Source organism: Canis lupus, chromosome 2, assembly GCF_011100685.1.
Source record: "Canis lupus familiaris isolate Mischka breed German Shepherd chromosome 2, alternate assembly UU_Cfam_GSD_1.0, whole genome shotgun sequence".
NCBI classification, from domain to species: domain Eukaryota; kingdom Metazoa; phylum Chordata; class Mammalia; order Carnivora; family Canidae; genus Canis; species Canis lupus.
The window spans coordinates 16,811,177-16,833,313 of record NC_049223.1 but is presented as its reverse complement, the minus strand read 5'-3'; the positions used below and the strand labels follow the sequence as shown (position 1 = coordinate 16,833,313).

Below are 22,137 nucleotides of genomic sequence, written 5' to 3'. Positions count from 1 at the left end.
GAGTTGCAAAAGGAAATTGCCTGCTAGCACTCTACCTTATTACCAACAAAATTGCTAATTATTAGGTTTTTGGTTTTGGTTCCCAATGCATGAGTGCTCAAATGTTGGACTCTCAAATTGATCTGAACATTCCCAAGAGATTTCACCTGGCAACTTGTCCCATATTCTATATAAACATTTGTTCCCTGCGCTATAAACCAAGAGGTTGCTAATGCAGTGAGTCTTCTTTTTAAGGTACCTTGCATACATGCTATTATTTTTCCTTTGAAAAATTTTTTAGGATTATTTATTTGAGAGAGAGAGAGTATGAGTGCAGAGAGCAGCAGAGGCAGAGGGAGAAGCAGGCTCCCTGTTAAGCAGGGAGCCTGAAGCAGGGCTTGATTCTGGGACTTCAGGATCATGACCTAAGCTGAAGGCAGATGCTTAACAGACTGAGCCACCCAGGTGCCCCTTATCCATCCTTTTAAAACAGAATATATTTCAACATGCACCACACCAAATTTTTCAATAGTGACTACATATTATATAATTTATGAAAATTCAGTTTACAAAATAGCAATACTTTCTGCATTCCAAACCCCTTATACTTATAGAATTTTAATATGACTAATTATTTTAGATAGTATAAGATAATTTAGAGTTAAATAATTTTTATCAAATGTATAATACTGCTATTGAAACTTAGTTTTTCCATAGTCTTTCTAAGCATGAGAAAAATGATAATCAGGTTATATACTCTTATATATCTAGAAAAGTTTTGAGGAGTGTTTTGGTTGTATAATTTTGTGAATTATTTGATGTCTTGGTCTGGCTTTTTTTTTCAAGATTTTATTTATTTATGTTAGGGAGGCATGGGGGTAACAAGCAAACTTGGCACTGAGAGCAGAGCACAATGCAAGACTTGATCCCACAACTGTGAGATCATATCCTGAGCCAAAATCAAGAGTTGGAGGCTTAACTGACTGAGCCATCCAGTTGTCCCTTGGTCTGGCATTAAGAAAAAAAATTAGTGCTACATGTATATAATTTTAAAAACTCCAAAATATTACAAAAATTCTACATCATTGTATAAGGATTGAAAACTACAGCTAAACAAGATAATTAAATCACCCATGCTTGTTCCACTTAGCTATGAAATCCTTAAAAGAATCATGTACTCAGTGATCCTCATTTCCCTCCCATCCATTCTTGAATTCACTCTATTAATTTTCACTCCCACTACTCCAGAATTGATTTTTCAGATTACCATTTGATTTTCATTTTAATAAAAAGGTTACCATTTGATTTTCACTTTAATAAAAAGGTTACCATTTGATTTTCACTTTAATAACTCTAGACATAATTTCTTAGATCTCATTTTATTGAATCTATCAGCAATATTTGCCCCAATAGAAAACTCTCTTCTCCAAAATTCTGTCTTCATTTTGCTTTCAGGATATCATTCACTCACCTGGATTCCTCCTGCCTTTCTAGTCTGTATATCTCATCCTGATTTGCTTCTTTCACCTCATCCCTCACCTCTTACACCTTGAAGTCTTAGGAATCAATCCTTGATCTTCTTTCTCTTGTTTTTTACTATTTTGTATATTCTAATGCTCCTCAAGTTTATGTCTCTGGCCCAAATCTCTCTGCATAATTCCAGACCTTTGTATGAAACTGCCTACTTGATATCTCTTTGGGATAGCTATTGGGTATGGCAAACTTAACATGTCCAAAATTGAACTACTAATATTCTTTCTTATACTGCCCTTCCTGTCTTTCCTAATTGAGTTAATGACAGTTCTTCCAGTTGCTCGGCCAAAAAAATTGGTATCGTCTTTGACTCCTGTCTTTTTTCTTTTTCACACATGTCACATCTAATCTGTCAGCAAATCTTGTCAGGTCTTTTCTCAAAATATATCCAAAAGCCAAACACATCTTCCATGACCAAGCCACTATCATCTGTTGTCTATATTATTGTAACAACTAATTTGTCTTCTTGTTTTTTTCTTTTTTCTCTGCTTCCACTAATTCTAAACACAGTGGATCTATTAAAACATAAGTCAGATTATGTCCTCCTCTGCTCAAAACCTAATTGCTTCCCATTCCTCAGAGTACATGCTGAAGTTCTTTCTAATACCTACAAGGCCTTATATGACTTATTCATCTCAGGTCTCTCCCTATCCTTTCCTCCCTCTCTCTCTCTCTGATTTGAACTACTTTCTATCCCTTTCATTCTGTCCAGCCACACTTGAATTTCTCACTATTTCCCCCCCCCACCCACACCCCCTCTCCACCCTGCTTCAAATTATAAACACTTCAGGGATACCTCTGTACTTGCCAGTAATTCTCTCTGGAGTGCTTTTCTCTCAGGTATCCTCATGGCTTACTCCTTGCTCCCTCCTTTTCTCCCTGGTTTTTGCTTAAAGGTCACTTTCTCAGCAAGGCCCTTCTTGGTTTATCCTGACTAGTATTTCAACCACCCCTTTCCCTGCAACACATCGAAATTTGATTTCTCTGCTTTAGTTTTTCTCCTCTCATACTGTGTATTTTGCCTGGGTAGTCTATTGTTATTATGTTTACTTTACTCATGAGTAGGATTTTTCTGTTCATGGCTGTGTCTTCAGTGCTTAGAGAACATTTTAGCATATATAATGCTATTCAATAAATGTTGAGTGAATGGAGTTTAACCCGTGTGTCTTGTTTTTAACATAATACCAATTCTCACTTAAACAAAAAGAAAGTTTAACATGGGTCCATTCTGACAATTTAACCTGTCAGCTATCTGCATTTTTTGGATTTGGGGGGGTTTAATGTTATGGTTACTTGCTACTTATTCTTTTACTGGTATTTATGTTAGTCTTAATTATAGTAGAATTGAACAAAGGAAGAGCAAACTTCATTTATGTTTCATTAAGGAAAATGAAATATGGTGGTAAATTATTGTAGGACTTTTAAAAACTTTCCAAAGGATTCTGAGCCCTCAATATCTGAAATAAAAAGATGAAGTTGGAATTTATTGCTTAATAAGAGGGAACTATGCTGATCACTTACTGTCTTTTCTGACAGAGTAGTCTTCAATTCTTTTTTTTTTTTTTTTTTAGTCTTCAATTCTTATATAGGGTTTCAGGAAAAGTAGAGTTTAAGATTTGGGAGACTTTCAGAGAATTAAATGGTTTGTCATCATCTGAAGCAAATGATAATGTGAGTAAAACTGTTGTTGATTGGTTAGCACTCAAGGCATGTGTATCAGAGTGATTTTGTCCCATATTGGCTATCTTTCAGGAGGGAGAAGCTGACATTGTTTGGTTGGTGAGTGAGGCCAGATGGCATTGATCCATTACACATAGAGAAAGACAGAAACACAGACAGAGGGAGAAGCAGGTTCCTCTCAAGGAGCCTAACATGGGACTCAATCTGGGACCAGGCTCATGCCCTGAGCCAAAGACAGACGCTCAACCGCTGAGCCACCAAGGCATCTCTTAAATCTAGCTTTTTCGTATTAGGATTAGATACTAGGGTAAAAGTATGCAAAAGTTACCAAACCATTTTCTTTTCTTTTTTCCCTTTAAAATATTATTTAAATTATTTATTTATTTATTTATTTTGAAGAGAGAGGGAGAGATTGAGAACAAGGGTGCAGGAGCAGGAAGGAGGGGCAGAGGCAGAAGGAGAAGCCTACTTCCCACTCAGCTGGAAGCCTGATAGGGGGCTCAGTCCCAGGACCCTGAGATCATGACCTGAGCTGAAGGCAGTCACTTAACCGACTGAGCCACTTAGGTGCCCCCAAATCATTTTATTTTCAAACAAAATTAAAATAAAATAATCAGATTATTGCTATTTTCAAATGACATATAACTACATATGAGTATTTTTGAATTTTTCCAAATTGAATTATAAGTGACATAAAACAGTGTAGGTGTAAGGTATGCCTGTATTAATTTGATGCACTTTTATATTGTAAAATGATAATAGTGTTAATTCTGTCACTTCATATAGTTATCATTTCTTTTTTGTGATGACAACATTTAGATCTATTTTCTTAGCAACTTTCAAATATATGATATAGTTTTGTTAACTGTAATCACAGTCCTGTACTTTGGACCCTCAGAACTTAATAATCTTGTAAGGGGAAGTTTGTACTCTTTGCCAGTATCTACCTATTTCCCACAGCTTCCTACTCCTGGCAACCACCAGTCTGTTTCTGTGATTTTTTTTTTTTTTTTTTTTTTAAGATTCTGCATGCAAGTCTGATCATAGAGTATTTGTATTTCTGTGTGGCTTATTTCACTTAGCCTAATTCCTTCGAGGTTCATTTATGTCACAAATGGCTGAGTTTCCTTCTTTTTTGTGGATAAAAATATTCCTTTGTAAATATATATCACATTTTTTAAATCCATGGATCCACTGGTGGACACTTAGGTTGTTTCCATGTCTTGGGTATTGTAAAAAGTGCTGCAATAAACATAGGGTGCAGATATCTCTTTGAGATAATGATTTCATTTCCTTCAGCTATGTTCCTAGAAATGGGATTATTGGATCATAAGATAGTTCTATTTTTAGTTTCTGAGGAACCTCCACACTGCTTTGCATAGGGGCTATACCAATTTATACGAAAGTGTACCAACAACAGTACCATGGGCCATTTGAATATCTACTGAGGAAATGTCTATTAAGGTGCCTTCCCTAGTTTTTAATTGAAGTATTTGTTTTTTGCTATTGAATTGTATGAATTCCTTTTATATTTTAGATATTAACCGTTTTTTATATATGTGGTTTGCAAATATTTTCATCCATTCTGTAAGTTGCCTTTTAATTATGTTGCTTTTTTTTTCTTTTTTTCTTTTTTTTTTTTAGATTTTATTTTAATTCAAGTTAGTTAACATATATTGTTTTATCAGTTTCAGGGGTAGAATGTAGTGATTCATCACTTGCATATAAGCACACTAAGTGCTCATCACAACAGCTCTCCTTAATGTCCATCACCCATTTACCCCATCTTCTCTACCTGCCTCCCCTCCAGCAACCCTCAGTTTGTTTCCTATAGTTAAGTCTCTCTCTCTTTTTCTTTTTTAAGATTTTATTTATTTGACAGAGAGAGGGAGAGAGCCAGAGAGGATAAGCAGGGGGAGGTGCAGAGGGAGAGGGAGAAGCAGACTCCCTGCTAAGCAGGAAGCCCCTATGCAGGGCTAGTTCCCAAGACCGTGGGGTCATGACTGGAACCAAAGGCAGATGTAATTTTAACTGACTGAGTGACCCAGGTCATGACTGGAACCAAAGGCAGATGCAATTTTAACTGACTGAGTGACCCAGTTAATAAAAGTCTCTTACAGTCTGCTTCCCTCTCTGTTTTTATCTTATTTTTCCTGCCCTTCCCCTATGCTCAGTGTGAATGGAATTGGAGTGTTGCTTGTTTCTTTTGCTGTGCAGAAAGAAACATTGGTTGTTCCACGGTTTTTACTTTTGTTGCTTGTACTTTGGATGCCATTTCTGAAATCATTGCTAAGATCAATGTCAGAGAGCTTTTTCACTCTTTTCTTCTAGAAGCTTTATGGTTTAAAGCTGTACATTTAAAATCTTTAATCCAATTTGGGTTAATTTTTGTGAGTGGTGTAAGTTAGGAATTCAGGTTCATTCTTTTGCATGTGAATATCCAGTTTTCTTAGCATCATTTATTGAAGAGATTATCTTTTTGCCTTTGAATATTCTTGGCTCCCTTATCAACTTGTAGTTGACTATATGCATGGATTTATTTCTAGGTTCTTGATTCTGTTTCATTGGTCTTTTTTTTAAAGATTTTTTTTTATTCAGGAGAGATACAGAGAGAGGCAGAGACATTGGCAGAGGGAGAGGCAGGCTCCCTGTAGGGAGGCTGATGTGGGACTCAATCCCAGGGCCCTGGGATCATTACCTGAGCCGAAGGCAGACACTCAACCACTGAGCCACCCAGGCATCCTTATTTCATTGGTCTTTATGTTTGCTTTTATGCAAGTTCCATACTGTTTTGACTTACTATAGCTTTGTGACAGAAAAAAGGAAGTGTGGTGCTTCCAGTTTTGTTCTTCTTTCTCAGGAATACTTTGACTATTTGGGGTCTTTTTTGTCTCATACAAATTAAAGAATAGTTTTTCTATTTCTCTGAAAAAATTGTCACTAGAATTTTGACAGGGATTGCATTGAATCTGTAGATGGCTTTGAATGATGTGGGTATTTAAAAATATTAATTTTCCCAATCCATAAACAACAGGACCTCTTCCTATTTGTGTCTCTTTTATCAATGTCTTCTAGTTTTTAGTGTACAAATCTTTCACCTCCTTGGTTAAATTTATTCCTGAGTATTTTGGTTTTTTTGATGCTTTTGTGAATGGGATCTTTTTCTTTCTTTTCCAGATATTTTGTTCTTAGTGTATCGAAATATAACTGATTTGCGTATATTGATTTTATATCCTTCATCTTTAATAGTTCTAACAGCTTTTTGGTGATGTCTTCAGGATTTTCTACATATAGAATCATATCCTCTGCAAACAAAGACAGTTTTATTTCTTCTTTTTTGATATGAATGCCTTTTATTCCTTTTCTTGCCTGACTACTCTGGCTATGACTTCGAGGACCATGTTGAATCTAGGAGTGTTAAAGTGGGCAGCTTTGATTTGTTCTGAACTTAGAAGAAAAACCTTAAGTTTTTTTTAACCACTGAATATGGTGTTAGCTATGGCTTCTCATATATGTTCAGGTGTGACATTTTGGTACCCAATTTATTTGGAGTTTTTAATCATGAAAAGAAATTGAATTTGTCAAATGTTTTTTCTACACATATAATGATCATATAATTTTTTTCATTCTATTATTTATCAAATTAATCGATTTGATTTTATTGATTTCTGAATGATAATTTTGCTGAGTAAAGTATTCTTGGTGTGTGGTTCTCACTCTCAGCATTTTTTTTTTAAATTTTTCTTTATTGGAGTTCAATTTGCCAACATATAGCATAACACCCAGTGCTCATCCCGCCAAGTGCCCCCCTCAGTGCCCATCACCCAGTCACCCCAAAACCCACCCACCTCCCTTTCCACCAACCCTTGTTCATTTCCCAGAGTTAGGTGTCTCTCATGTTTTGCCACCCTCACTAATATTTCCCACTCATTTTCTCTCCTTTCCCCTTTATTCCCTTTCACTAATTTTGATATTCCCCAAATGAATGAGACCATATAATGTTTGTCCTTCTCCAATTGACTTATTTCACTCAGTGTAATACCCTCCAGTTCCATCCATGTCAAAGCAAATAGTGGGTATTTGTCGTTTCTAATGGCTGAGTAATATTCCATTGTATACATAGACCACATCTTCTTTATCCATTCACCTTTCGATGGACACCAAGGCTCCTTCCACAGTTTGGCTATTGTGGACATTGCTGCTAGAAACATCGGGGTGCAGGTGTCTCGGCGTTTCACTACATCTATATCTTTGGGGTAAATCCCCAGCAGTGTAATTGCTGGGTCATAGGGCAGGTCTATTTTTAACTCTTTGAGGAACCTCCACAGTTTTCCAGAGTGGCTGTAGCAGTTCACATTCCCACCAACAGTGCAAGAGGGTTCCCCTTTCTCCACATCCCCTCCAACATTTGTTGTTTCCTGCCTTGTTAATTTTCCCCATTCTCACTGGTGTGAGGTGGTATCTCATTGTGCTTTTGATTTGTATTTCCCTGATGGCCAGTGATGCGGAACATTTTCTCATGCACTTCTTGGCCATGTCTATGTCTTCCTCTGTGAAATTTCTGTTCATATCTTTTTCTCATTTCATGATTGGATTGTTTGTTTCTTTGCTGTTAAGTTTACTAAGTTCTTTATAGATCTTGGACACTAGCCCTTTATCTGATAGGTTATTTGCAAATACCTTCTCCCATTCTGTAGGTTGTCTTTTAGTTTTGTTGACTGTTTCTTTTGCTGTGCAGAAGCTTTTAATCTTGAGGAAGTTCCAATAATTCATTTTTGCTTTTGTTTCCCTTGCCTTCATGGATGTATCTTGCAAGAAGTTGCTGTGGCCAAGTTCAAAAAAGGTGTTGCCTGTGTTCTCCTCTAGGATTTTGATGGAATCTTGTCTCACATTTAGAACTTTCATCCATTTTGAGTTTATCTTTGTGTATGGTGCAAGAGAGTGGTCTAGTTTCATTCTTATGCATGAGGATGTCCAATTTTCCCAGCACCATTTATTGAAGAGACTGTCTTTCTTCCAATGGATAGTCTTTCCTCCCCTGTCGAATATTAGTTGACCATAAAGTTGAGGGTCCACTTCTGGATTCTCTATTCTGTTCCATTGATCTCTGTGTCTGTTTTTGTGCCAGTACCACACTGTCTTGATGACCACAGCTTTGTAGTGCAACCTGAAATCTGGCATTGTGATGCCCCCAGCTATGGTTTTCTTTTTTAAGATTCCCCTGGCTATTCACGGTCTTTTCTGATTCCACACAAATCTTAAGATAATTTGTTCCAACTCTCTGAAGAAAGTCCATGGTATTTTGATAAGGATTGCATTAAATGTGTAAATTGCCCTGGGTACCATTGACATTTTCACAATATTCATTCTTGCAATCCATGAGCATGGAATATTTTTGCATCTCTTTGTGACTTCCTCAATTTCTTTCAGAAGTGTTCTATAGTTTTTAGGGTATAGATCCTTTACCTCTTTGGTGAGGTTTATTCCTAGGTATCTTATGCTTTTGGGTGCAGTTGTCAATAGGATTGACTCCTTAATTTCTTTTTCTTCAGTCTCATTGTTAGTGTATAGAAATGCCCCTGATTTCTGGGCATTGATTTTGTATTCTGCCACACTACCGAATTGCTGTATGAGTTCTGGCAATCTTGGGGTGGAGTCTTTTGAATTTTCTATGTACAGTATCATGTCACCTGTGAATAGGGAGCGTTTGACTTCTTCTTTGCCAATTTGAATGTCTTTTATTTCGTTTTGTTTCCTGATTGCTGAGGCTTGGATTTCTAGTACTGTGGTGAATAGCAGTGGTGAGAGTGGACATCCCTGTCTTGTTCCTGATCTTAGGGGAAAGGCTCCCAGTGTTTCCCCATTGAGAATGATATTTACCTTGGGCCTTTTGTAGATGGCTTTTAAGATGCTGAGGAATGTTCCCTCTATCCCTACACTCTGAAGAGTTTTGATCAGGAATGGATGCTGTATTTTGTCAAATGCTTTCTTTCATCTATTGAGAGGATCATATGGTCCTTATTTTTTCTCTTGCTGATATGATCTATCACATTGTTTTATGAGTGTTGAACCAGCCTTGTATCCCGGAGATAAATCCCACTTGGTCATAGTGAATCATTGGTGTGATCTCTCCTTTCTCATTCATGATTTTATTAATTTGAGTCTTTTCTTCTTTTTAATAAGGCTGGCTAATGGTTTATCTATCTTATTAATTCTTTCAAAGAACCAACTCCTGGTTTTGTTGATCTGTTCCACAGTTATTCTGGTCTCTATTTCATTGAGTTCTGTTTGAATCTTTATTAACTCTCTTCTTCTGCTGGGTGAAGGTTTTATTTGCTGTTCCTTTTCCAGCTCCTTTAGGTGCAAGGTTAGCTTTTGTATTTGAGTTCTTTCCAGTTTTTGGATGGATGCTTATATTGCAATTTATTTCCCCCCTCAGGACCACTTTTGCTCTATCCCAAAGATTTTGAATGGTTGTGTCTTCATTCCCATTAGTTTCCATGAATCTTTTTAATTCTTCTCTAATTTCCTGGATGACCCTTTTCATCTTTTAGCAGGATGGTCTTTAACCTCCATGTGTTTGAATTTTTCCAAATTTCTTCTTGTGATTTAGTTCTAGTTTCAAAGCATCATGGTCTGAAAAATATGCAGGGGACAATCCCAATCTTTGGGTATCTGTTAAGACATTTCCTGCACTTGAGTTCTGGGTGGTTTGCTCCTGCCAGCTGTACGGGCTTGGGGAGGTTCTTTAGATTTTCTGTGCCTCATATTCTTCCTGTGTAAAATACCTCATATAATTACCTACTTCATAGGACTGGTGCAAGGCTTAAAATACCTTTAGGATATGTAAAGTGTTCAAAATAATGCATAGAAGTTACAGAATAAAACCTCAAAACACTAATATCATGATTATTTAAAAAGGGTTTCTTTCATAAAAAAAGTTAATTTGCACTTTTCAAATTGATTTAGTGCCAGTAAAAACTTTTTTATTGAAAATGACAACAAAAAATGTAATATATTTACCCCATCAAATAATGCAAGTAATATGATTTTCCTTTACTTTTTCCACCTTGATCTAAATTTAATACTTTGTTAATATTACCATTAATATTACTTAGATATGCTTTAAATATTTTTTGTATTTTAAATATTTAATATTTGCCTGAAAAGAATCATTTGTTTTTCTAGACCTGCAAAGAAAATGTCTAAGGAAAAGAACAAGGTAAAAAAAAATATATATGTATAATTTTATTTCATTTATGATATATTTTATTATTTGATATTTCATATTTATCAGAAATATTATTCCATGGCAAAAAGTTACTTTATGAAAGACATAGTGAAAAAAAATAGAAAATCTTCCTTTGTTGTATAGACATTTACTGTCAAAAAATTCAGAAACACTAATTATTGATAAATGTCTTTTTGATAAAAATCAGTTCACTTAAAAACTACCTATGCTTTTGTTTTTATAAAAAGATGGATATTTATCATCTCTGTACACTTAGTATATTTTATAAATATTTGGATGACATTTTGATATAGTATTATTTATTTATAGGTCAAAAAGCAAATGAATTCTGTGGAACACCTTGATGACTTAACTCAGTCATCTGAAGCACCTTCAGAGGATTGTAAGTTGCATTACTCTGATTTTAAGAGTTCCCTGTTGCTCATTGAACAACTTGGCATGGATTGTACAGGTAGGATTGTTGTATAAATATAAAGCCTTTTTCTGTGTATATGATTGTAGTAATATGTGCACATCTCATCTAGCGCTGTGCCACACAACACTGATGTGTTATAGAGCTACTCATCTCAGAAATATGTTTTTTATTAAAATAGAGACCTGTTGAATACTCTCAGCCAAAGAACTATAATTTCCACTGTAGTTGTCTATGTGGGAATGGCACACTTGATGTGTTAGTGAACTCTGCTTCTCTTCTGTGCCTTCACCCAAGGTCAGGTTACCATTATTTTTCTCCTAGTTTACTGAGCTAACCTCAGGACTGTTTTCCCTGCCATTCCACCTCTCAGGATCTTGGTGTACACTGCAACCATAATTACCATACATTTTTAAACATTTACATTTCATTGTGTTACTCCCTTGCTTAAAGCTTAGCTATTACTAATGCTATGAGGTGAAAGATCATAGTCTGCTAGCATCATCTTGTATTGGTTCCTATCTGTCTTTCCATTTCTGTCTCAGCTACTGTTTTAGATGTTTTTTCATATAATAGAGGTTTTCTTTTTCCAACAGCTTTAGTTAAATTGCACATGTATGAAGTGTACAATTTGATAGTTTTGACATGTATACACATAATCATAATTTAGACAGTTAACATATCCATCACTCTTTAGTCTCATGTCCCTTTATATTCCCTTATGAAACTGCCAAATTATTTACTAAAATAATTGTACTTTTTCTAAACCCACCAGCAGCGTATGAGGGCTTTTAATTCCTCCATATATATTCATGAGCACTTAGTCTTATCAGTTTTTTAAATCTTAGCCATTCTGATGGGTATGTTATATATATATATATATATATATAATATATAATTATGGTTGTAATATACATTTCCCTAATAACTGATAATGTGGAGCATACTTTCATGTGCTTATTTACCATCTGTATATCTTCTTTGAACTGTCCAAATCTTTTGTCATTTTAAAAATTAGGTTGCTTGTTTTCTTATTTGATGAGTTTTCAGAATTATTTGTGTATTCTACATACAGTTCCTTTATCACCTATATTGTTTTTGCAAAGATTTTTTTGCAGTCTGTAACTCTTCATTCTCTTCACAGTGTCTTTTGAAGAGCCGTTTTTCTTATTGATGAAGTTTGGTTAATCCATTTGTTGTTTTATGGATTTTTGCTTTCGATCTAAGAAATCTTTGCTTAGCACAACATCAAAGGTCTTATCTCATGCTTTATATTAGAATCTTTGCAGTTTAAAAACAAAGTTTTATAGTTTTAGGTCTTAAATTTAGATCTGTGATCTGTTTTGTATTCTTTTTTATTTATGATGCAAAGTATGGACCCAAGTTCATTCTTTTGTGAATATCCAGTTGTATTCATTGAAAAGGCTCTATTTTCTCCAATTCATGCCATTGCATCTTTGTCTGCATCAGTTGGCCATATATGTATGAGTTTATTTATGGACTTTGTTCTTTCCCATTGATCTCTCTGGCCCTATCTACACCAAAATCATGTTGTTTTAATTACTACCAGTTGGTAATAATTTTTGAAATCAGGTGGTGTTAGTCCTCCAGTTTTCTTTTCAGGGTTGTTTTGCTATTCTAGATCCTTTCATACTTTGTGTTTCCATATGAATTTTAGAATCAGCTTGTCATTCTCTAAGAAAAACAAAAACAGAAACAAAACCACTGGTGGTCTGGAAATCAGGTTTGGATTATGTTGAATCTACAGATTAATTGGAGAGAATTGGCTTTTTGACAATACTGAACTTTTCAACTCTTGAACAGAGTATATCTCTTCATTTATAGAAGTGTTCTTTAATTTTCTTGGCAATATTTTATAGTTTTTAGTGTGTATAAGCCTATCTTTTATGATATTACCTGTGATTATTTATTTTTCAAAGAAGTTGTAATAATATATTTTAAATTTTTTGGTTTTTTTGCTGGTATATTAGAAATATGGTTGATTTTTGTGTAATGATTTTATATCCTCCAACCTTGATGAGTTCATTTATTAGTTCTAGTAGTTTTTAAAAAAATTCTGTCAGATTTCTATATAACCATACGTTTCAAACTTTTTTTTTTTTTTAACTACTATTTTACTGGTTTCTTAAGGTGGAGCTAAAGGTCATTGATTTGAGAACTTAAAAAAAAGATTTTATTATTTGAGAGAGGGAAAACATGAGCAATAGGGAGGGGAAGAGCAGAGGGAGAAGGAAATGCAGAGTTCCTGCTGAGGAGGGAGCCTGATGTGGGACTCGATCTCAGGACTCCAGGACCATGACTGAGCCAAAGGCAGCCACTTCTGACTGAGTCACACAGGCACCTTCTTGTTTTTTAATAGATACATTCAGTGCTATAAATGTTGAGATAAGTGCTACTCTAGGAGGATTCCAGAAATTTGTAGCATATTGTGTTTTTATTTTCATTCAGTACAGAATACTAATTTCTTTTTTTCATTACTTCTTTGACCCAAGGGTTGTTTAAAGATTTTATTTGTTTGAGAGAGAGAGACAGAGAGACAGAGAGAGCATAGGTGGGCAAGAGTGGCAGTGGAAAGCCCTCTTCCCCTGAGCAGGAAGCCCAACATGGGGCTTGATTCCAGGACCCTGAGATCATGACCTGAGCTGAAGGCAGACACTTAACCAACTGAGCCACCTCAGTACCCCGATGCAGGGGTTATTTAGATGTGCATTAATTAGTTTGCAAATATTTGAGTGTTTTCCAGAGATATGTTTGTTCTTGATTTGTAATTTGATTACTTTGTGGTCACAGAACACACTTTCATGACTTCAGTCCTTTTGACTACCCTTTTATTAAGGTTTATTTTATGACCCAGAATATAATCTCTTTTGGGAAATGTTCCATGGGATACTTGAGAAAGATGGTGGTGGTCAAGTCTACTATATCCTTGCTGGTTTTCTGCCTGTTGAAATCCTAGACCATATTTGTGAATTTGCCTGTTTCTCTTTGTAGTTCTGTTGATATTTGCCTTATGTATTTTGACCTTATTAATAGATTAATAAACATTTAGGTTTGTTATGCTTATTTATTGATCCTTTATCATTAAAAAATGACCTTAAATATTACTGATAATATATATTGCTTTGAAACCTATTTTGTCTGGTATTAATATTGCTACTCAAGCTCAGCCTTCTTTTGTCAAGTGTGAATGTGGTATATCATATTTCTGTCCTTGTAACAAATTTGTGTCTTTACCTTTAAAGTGAGTTTTTTATAGGCAGCATATAGTTGGCTTTTACTGTTTTTATCCATTCTGACAGTCTGCCTTTTAATTGAGGCTTTTAGACCATTTTCTTTCTTTTTTTTGACCATTTTCATTTAATGTGATTATTGATACAGTTGATATGAATTTCTCATCCTGTTTGATTTCCATTTGCCTTATCTACTTTGTTCCCATTTTCTTCATTTTCTGCTTTCTTTTAGATTAATCAACTAATTTTTATGAGTTAATTTATACGTATACATACATACATACATATGGATGTGCTTTGCTTACATAACTATAATTCTTTAGTTTTGCTATTTTAGTGATTGCTTTAGAGTTTAAAGCATATGACTCCAGTATCACAGTCCACCTTCTTGTAATGTTATTTTAGTGATTGCTTTAGAGTTTAAAGCATATGACTCCAGTATCACAGTCCACCTTCTTGTAATGTTATACCACATCATATGTAGTTTAAGAAAATTACAATAGGGAACATGTGGGTGGCTCAGTGGTTGAGCCTTTACCTTAGGCTCAGGTTGTGATCCCAAGGTCCTGGGATCAAGTCCCACATCAGGCTACCTCGGGGAGCCTGCTTCTCCCTCTGCCTGTGTCTTTGCCTTTCTCCATGTCTCTCATGAATAAATTAAAAAAATCTTTTAAAAAATTACAATAGTTTAGTTCCATTTCTTCTCTCCTAGCCAGATCTTTTGTGGATCTGTGAGATTATAGTTTTCATTAAGTTTAGAAAGGTTTTGATTATGTTTTCTTTTCTTTAAGATTTTATTCATTTATTAGAGAGAGAGAGAGCATGAGCAGGGAGAGAGGCAGAGGGAGAGGGAGAAGTAGACTCCCTACTAAGCAGGGAGCCCAACATGGAGCTTAATCCCATGACACCCAGGTGCCCCTATAATATCTTTATGTTGAAGTTACTTAATATATATTTGTTTAATGTATGAATGAATGAATGTGAAAATACACAGTCCTTTATATGCAAAAAGTACTCATATATTTTATTTTATTAAATAATGAATTTGTGAGAGAGAATGAGCAGGGGGTGAGGGAGAGAAACAGAAGGGGAAGGAGAGAGGGAGTAAAGAATCTTAAGCAGACACTGTGCTGAATGCAGAGTCCAATGCTGGGCTCAATCCCAAAACCGTGAGATCATGACCTGAGCCAAAACCAAGAGTTGGATGCTTTAACAACTGACCCACCCAGATACCTCATATATTTTGTTTCTGGTTTTGTTTTCCCTCTGATGTAGATTCTGTTAGTCTATTGAAAATCCAGGATGCAATTCTTTCATATGAAAGATTAATAGAACTTAAAAAAAATGACTGTGAACAACTTATAAGAAGAATTAAAAAAATGGGATATAAGATTAATGGACTACAAAAGGAGCTATCAGAAACAAAAGAAATGAAATCACAGTTAGAGCATCAAAAAGTGGAATGGGAACAAGAACTCTGCAGTTTGAGGTATGACATCCTGGTTTTAAGGAAATATTGGAAATATTTCAACTATTTACTTTTTTTATATATATATAATAGGCTCCACAGTCAACATGGGGCTTAAACTCACAGCTATGAGATCAAGAGTCACATGCTCTACCAACTGAGCCAGCCAGGAACCCCTTAAAATATTTACTTTTATACTATAGTTGTGTAGGAGAAGTTTTGTAATTGTTAATTTGCCTTCTGGGATTTTATAGGGAAGAAAACTTCTTTAGTAATGTGAAGTATGAGTTTCTTTGAAATAATATAGCAAGTTCTTAACAGTGAATACTTCTAACAATTTAATGTATATTCCAAATCATAATTTTAATGACCATATAGAAATTCACCATATGGAGACCTCATTATTTAACAAATTGAATTTTGGTTGTTTTACATTTCTCTCTATTTTTTTTTCATTTCTCTATATTTTAATGCTATAAGGAATGTCTTATTTAATTCTGTTTCTACAGTTTTGGTTACTTGGAATAAGTTCTTTAATGTAGTATTGTTTGGTTAAAGTATAAATTTTTTAATGAAGGTCTCTGATCCATATTTTAAAATTGTTTTCAGGAAAGTTTATATTAATTTATATGCGATCCCTGGGTGGCGCAGCGGTTTAGCACCTGCCTTTGGCCCAGGGCGTGATCCTGGAGACTCAGGATTGAATCCCACATCGAGCTCCTGGTGCATGGAGCCTGCTTCTCCCTCTGCCTGTGTCTCTGCCTCTTTCTCTCTCTCTCTGTGACTATCATAAATAAATAAATTAAAAAAATAATAATTTATATGCCCACCAACAGTGTAAAATGGTCAATTTTTCTCAAGACAGAAAAAATTTTTAAACTTGGGTTTATTCTTAACATATTCAGGGGCTATTAAGTAAAATGGAAAATGATTAATGGTTAAGTGTTTTCAACATTTCTCTCATGTAAAGAAAATTATTTCAAAAGTCTATGCTGAAAGCACATATTACTCTTTATTCTTAATTAATATGGATCCTGTGTTCTAAAAGGAGTTTTCAAATGATTTATAAAATTTATAATAATCAATAAGGTTGAGAATATTGCAAAAGAAGAACCATAAAAAGTATGGGGCAATAAATATTAGACTCCCTAGTCTACTGCTGGATCACAGTAATCTGCAGGTGTATGTTGTGTAAACAACATGTGCAGATGCTGTCTTACACTGTAGATTATTTTTAGAGGTACCTTTGATGTTTTATGAAGTAAAAATTTATTTCTAGTGAATTTATAAAGTTGTTGATAAACAGTAACTTCTCTTTTTAGTTAGTAACTAAATTATCTATCCTATTTGAAGAGTAATTATGACTATGTGGGGAAAATGGTAATCTTCAACTCTAACTTTCCTGAATAATTTCAGAATTCCTTTCCTTACAACAACTACCAGAGTTATTACTGACTAAAAGTTACTAAATGGTATAATGCTTTCTCATTCTTTCTTTTCAACTGTATATATATCTATGTCTATCCTTTGGAAGAGATTGAAGTGAGAAATTAAAAACATGAGCCCTAGAAAGGAAAAAAATTGAGAACATAAAAATTTCATTTGGATAATGAAACAACATGTTTGGAACCAGATTATAAAATAAACTTTTTATTGCTAACAAAACACATTTTAAAATGAACACATTTATTTGCAGATTTACCTTAAAACAGGAAAAAGAAAAGAGAAAAAGTGCTGATATGTTATATGAAAAAATTAGGGAGCAATTAAGAAATAAAGAAGAGCAATATAGTAAAGAAGTCGAAATGAAACAACAACTTGAGCTTAATCTTAGAACACTAGACCTGGAATTGAAGAGTGTAAAAAACAATTTGAATCAGGTAAATTTTTGACAAGAATTTTATATTTCCATCAATATTTCTTATAATATCCTTTTGACTTAATATATATTATTAGGTTTGAAATAGATTAAAAATTTAATTTTATCCTAATAGGAACAACCATTATATTTATAGCTAAAATTATTACCTTATTGGAATTCTTGGTTTCTCATATATGTTGTATGTATATTTTCTCAATGAAGGGATTGAATGTAAATTGAGATAAAAGCCAATAAATATTGGCTTTCGTTTTCTTTGTTTTTAAAATGAATTTTATTTATTTTTAGACAGAGCATGGGCAGGGGGACAGAGTAGAGCAAGAGGGAGGGAAAAGAATCTCCAGCAGACTCTGGTCTGAGCACAGAGCCTCACTTGGGGCTGAATCTCACAACCCTGATATTATGAGATCATGACCGGAGCCAAAAAAAGAGTCGGATGTTTCACCCACTGAGCCCCACCAAGGTGCCCCAGTTTTGGATTTTTTTTATGTTAAAATAGAGGCTAAATTGCTTTGAGACCATGATGAAACTAGTTAAATGTTTTATAAAGAAATTTTATTTCACAATACTATGTCTACTTATATTTTTACTCTATGACACATTTAGCTGTCATTTCAATTAAAATTTGAATTATTCATGCAGGATAAAAATCCTTGTTTTAAAAGACTACTTTTGAAGACTTTTTTTAAGTTTTCTTAAGGCTTTTGACTTTATTTTAATCATATGATCCAAACTCCTAATGAAAATGTGTTTCTAGGTTATAGAAGAGCGAAATGACATTCAGAGGCAACTCTCTCAAGAACAGAATGCCAGAATATTACAAGATGGAATTCTAAACAATCACCTTTGCAAACGAAAGGAAATAGAAATATCTCATACAAAAATGAATTCTGAGGTATTTTCTTTAGTTATTTTGAAGTACATGTGTGTGTGTATTTGTATGTATATATCTGTATATTGGAATTATTATTTTTCTCCATATATGTATATTTATTTTAAAAAACAACACTGTACATCATGGGAAGTATAGAGGAAAATATAAAGTATGTGTATATATTTGTATATATATAATATATAAATATATTTCTAAAATATATTTTTAATTTATATTTAATATATATATATTTTTCTAATTTTTATTTATTTATGATAGTCACAGAGAGAGAGAGAGAGAGGCAGAGACACAGAGGGAGAAGCGGGCTCCATGCACCGGGAGCCCGACGTGGGATTCGACCCCAGGTCTCCAGGATCGCGCCCTGGGCCAAAGGCAGGCGCCAAACCGCTGCGCCACCCAGGGATCCCGATAAATATATATTAATACAATATTTAATAAATATATAATATTTTTTATACATATACAGTATATATAAAGTATATATATATTGGGGAGTGAAGTGAGGGGAGTTGCATTTTGATCCATTAGTTAATTACTTAATTAATTTTAAATTTTTATTTATTAGAGACACAGAGACAGAGACACAGGCAGAGGGAGAAGCAGGCTCCATGCTGGATGCCTGACTTGGGACTCCATCCCGGGTCTACAGGATCATGCCCTGGGCTGAAGGTGGCGCTAAACCGCTGAGCCACCCAAGGCTGCCCTTATTTTTCATTAGTTAATTTAAATGCATTTGTCTACAAGGGTCAAATAGTGACATTCATAATATCCTTATCTGAAGAAGAGGTTTTTATTATTTTCCATAGGAATTGATGAGCTTTCCATAAGCTCAAAACTCTTGCTATTAACAACATAGGTTTTAGTTTTGGCAATTACTTCACCACCTCTATATTCATAGAGAGGTTAGTTTCACACTTCCACTGATGAACAGGAGGAAAAGTATAGCCTGTTCAGAGACCTTACTTTGGATGTTAGGCTCATACTTTTGTGAAAAGTTAACAATTTGCTCCAAGTAGTATCCAATTTCATTACAAGGAGCTTTTGAAACAATCAAATGCTGTAATATATACTTAATGAAAATTTACTGATTAGTATTTTGTTCTTAATAAAATAGCTCAGTGTATTTTCCCCTATTTTGCATTTATTGCCAGTGTAAACATCTGAAGAGGAAATAAAATTTATTGCAGCCACAGATAATCTCGTGATATTTTAGGAGCTGTATAAATTTTACCTTGTTTGGCATTGGTATTTTGAAATATAAGGCTTCTTTTTAAAGGATTTTGTTTATTCATTTGACAGAGAGAGTACAAGCAGGGGAAGTGGCAGGCAGAGGGAAAGGGAAAAGGATGCTTTCTGCCAAGCAGGGAGCCTGACATGAAGCTCAATCTCAGGACCCCAAGACCTTTTCATGACCTGAGCTGAAGGAAGAGGCTTAACTGACTGAGCCACCCAGCCACTCCTGAAATATAAGGCTTCTTTTGTATTTATGTTTTACATTAGAGAAGTAGCTGCAGTTTGGTGCAAAACACTAGTAATGGAGTACGAAGACCTGGGGAAAGTCCTGCAGCTCACTTAGTATTTTTAACCTCCCCATTCTGGAATTATGATAACTAAAAGAGATCATTAATGTATGCAGAAGTGTTTATAGTATGATGCCTAGATTTGTCATTTATCAGTAGATATAATTCTTATAACTGACTATAGAAATGTTACAAAAGTAGAACATCTATGGAATATTCTCAGGAAAAAATAATTTTAGGAAATTAATCTGTCCAAATATATGCAGAGCTAAGTATTTTCCTGTGGACTGTGTTCGATATCAGAGAGTAAACTCAATTTTAGTGTAGTCAGATATATTAGTCTTTTTTTTTTTTTTTTTAGGCCTTCTGAGTTTGTTGTAAATCAGAGAAAGACCTTTCCAATTCTGAGATTCTTAGAATTTTGTCATGATTTCTTTTTTCCTTTCATGCATTCATTGTCTTCAATTACATTTTTGAACTTTGGGGAATTTATGCTTGTATAAAGGTTTGAGGCTTGAATCCAACTTTATGTTTTTCTAGTTGGATATCCACTTACTGCAACCTATTCATTGTATAAACAGAGATTATTTTTTAATTTCAGAGAAAATCATGATGTCATTTTATTGAGTTCCAACTAAAAGACTCTCATTTTACTTAGGCTTCTCCTACTCATGAAAAAGCAAAAGATCTGTTACATAAAAACCGCATGTTGCAGGATGAAATTGCCATGCTAAGACTGGAAATAGACACAATAAGGAACCAGAATCAGGAAAAGGAAAAGAAATATTGTGAAGACATTGAAATTGAAAAAGAAAAGAATGACAGTCTTCAAAAGACCATAAAACTGAATGAGGTAACATTAACAAATACAGTATTCCAATATACTGGACAGCTCAATGTTCTGACAACTGAGAATACAATGCTACACTCTCAACTGGACAATGAAAAGCAAAACAAAGAAAGACTAGAAGCAAAAATTCAATCATACCGAGCTAGACTTGCTACTGCTATACAAGATCATGATCAAAGTCAGGCATCAAAAAGAGACCTAGAACTTGCTTTCCAGAGAGCAAAAGATGAGTGGTTTCGTTTACAGGACAAAATGAACTTTGATGTGTCTAACCTAAAAGATAACAATGAGGTGCTTTCTCAGCAACTTTCTAAAGCTGAAAGTAAATTCAATACCCTAGAAATTGAGCTGCATCACACAAGAGATGCTCTCAGAGAAAAGACTTTGGCTTTAGAACATGTACAAAGAAACCTAAAACAAACCCAGTGTCAGAAGAAGGAAATTGAACAGAAGTATCAAAATGAGCAAAGTAAAGTGAATAAATACTTTGGAAAGCAGGGATCCTTAGAAGAGAGATTATCTCAACTACAAAGTGAAAATATGTTGCTCCGACAGCAAATAGATGATGCCTACAGCAAAGTTGACTGTAAAGAAAAGACTGTAATTGATATCCAAGACCAGTTTCAGGTTATTGTAAGAAATCTTCAAGCTGAAAGTGAAAAACAAAGTGTTATACTGCAAGAAAGAAATAAGGAGTTAATCACTGAATGTAACCATTTAAAAGAAAGAATATATAAGTATGAGAAGGAGAAAGAAGAAAGGGAAGTAAGTATTCAGAAAGACAAATATTTTTCAAGCTTCCTGAGAGAAAATTCAAAGTAATGCTTGATTATGGCTTCTTCTTCTTCTTCTTTTTTTTTTTTTTTTTTTTTTTTTGAAGATAAAGAATGTGCCTGCACCTAAGTGGGAGTGGGGAGAGAGAATCCAAAGTGGGCTCTATGCCCAGTGCAGAGCTCCAACTCATGACCCTGAGTTCATGACCTGATTGATTATGGCTCAATTTTGAATCTAGTTGAGCATAAAAAATATAGAGAGTGTAAGTCAGCGTACTTGTATCCAGCAAATAAAAATTAGACCTAAGAGGTGCTTTAATTTGATTAAAAATGCCATGTCATGTATGAAACTTCAAGAGGTTAAGTTATAAATTTTTTAAAAAAGTAGGCTGATATTAGTAATTGAGTGTTAAAAAAATAATTTAGTGTTAATACTACTAAAATAATTGTAGTTATTGTCACCACATTTTAATACCATGATGAACAGAAAACTGGAAAGGCTCATACCTAAATGAGTATTTTGAAATTGAAGTTCAATTAAGTGGATTAATTTGACAGCTAATTCCAGATTTGTCACATGAACTGAAGTGTAGATACTGTATCTCAGTACTTTTCTTTTGGTAGCCTTTTATACATTTTTGGTTA

The 22,137-nt window shown here is 34.3% G+C and overlaps 1 protein-coding gene across 6 annotated transcripts in view; it reads left to right on the top strand.

The window, feature by feature from the left end:
- ANKRD26 (ankyrin repeat domain 26) overlaps positions 1 to 22,137 on the top strand; it is a 134,697-nt gene that overhangs the window by 50,312 nt on the left and 62,248 nt on the right. For all 6 annotated transcript variants that reach the window (XR_005355234.1, XM_038529928.1, XM_038529927.1 and 3 more), the window contains 6 exons: positions 10,381 to 10,414; positions 10,754 to 10,895; positions 15,383 to 15,596; positions 17,272 to 17,455; positions 18,212 to 18,349; positions 20,528 to 21,484. Coding sequence is in view for 5 of the 6 variants with exons in the window: in XM_038529928.1 (XP_038385856.1) it covers positions 10,381 to 10,414; positions 10,754 to 10,895; positions 15,383 to 15,596; positions 17,272 to 17,455; positions 18,212 to 18,349; positions 20,528 to 21,484 (1,669 nt within the window). In the remaining variant the exon portion in view is untranslated. The remainder of the gene's footprint in view (positions 1 to 10,380; positions 10,415 to 10,753; positions 10,896 to 15,382; positions 15,597 to 17,271; positions 17,456 to 18,211; positions 18,350 to 20,527; positions 21,485 to 22,137) is intronic.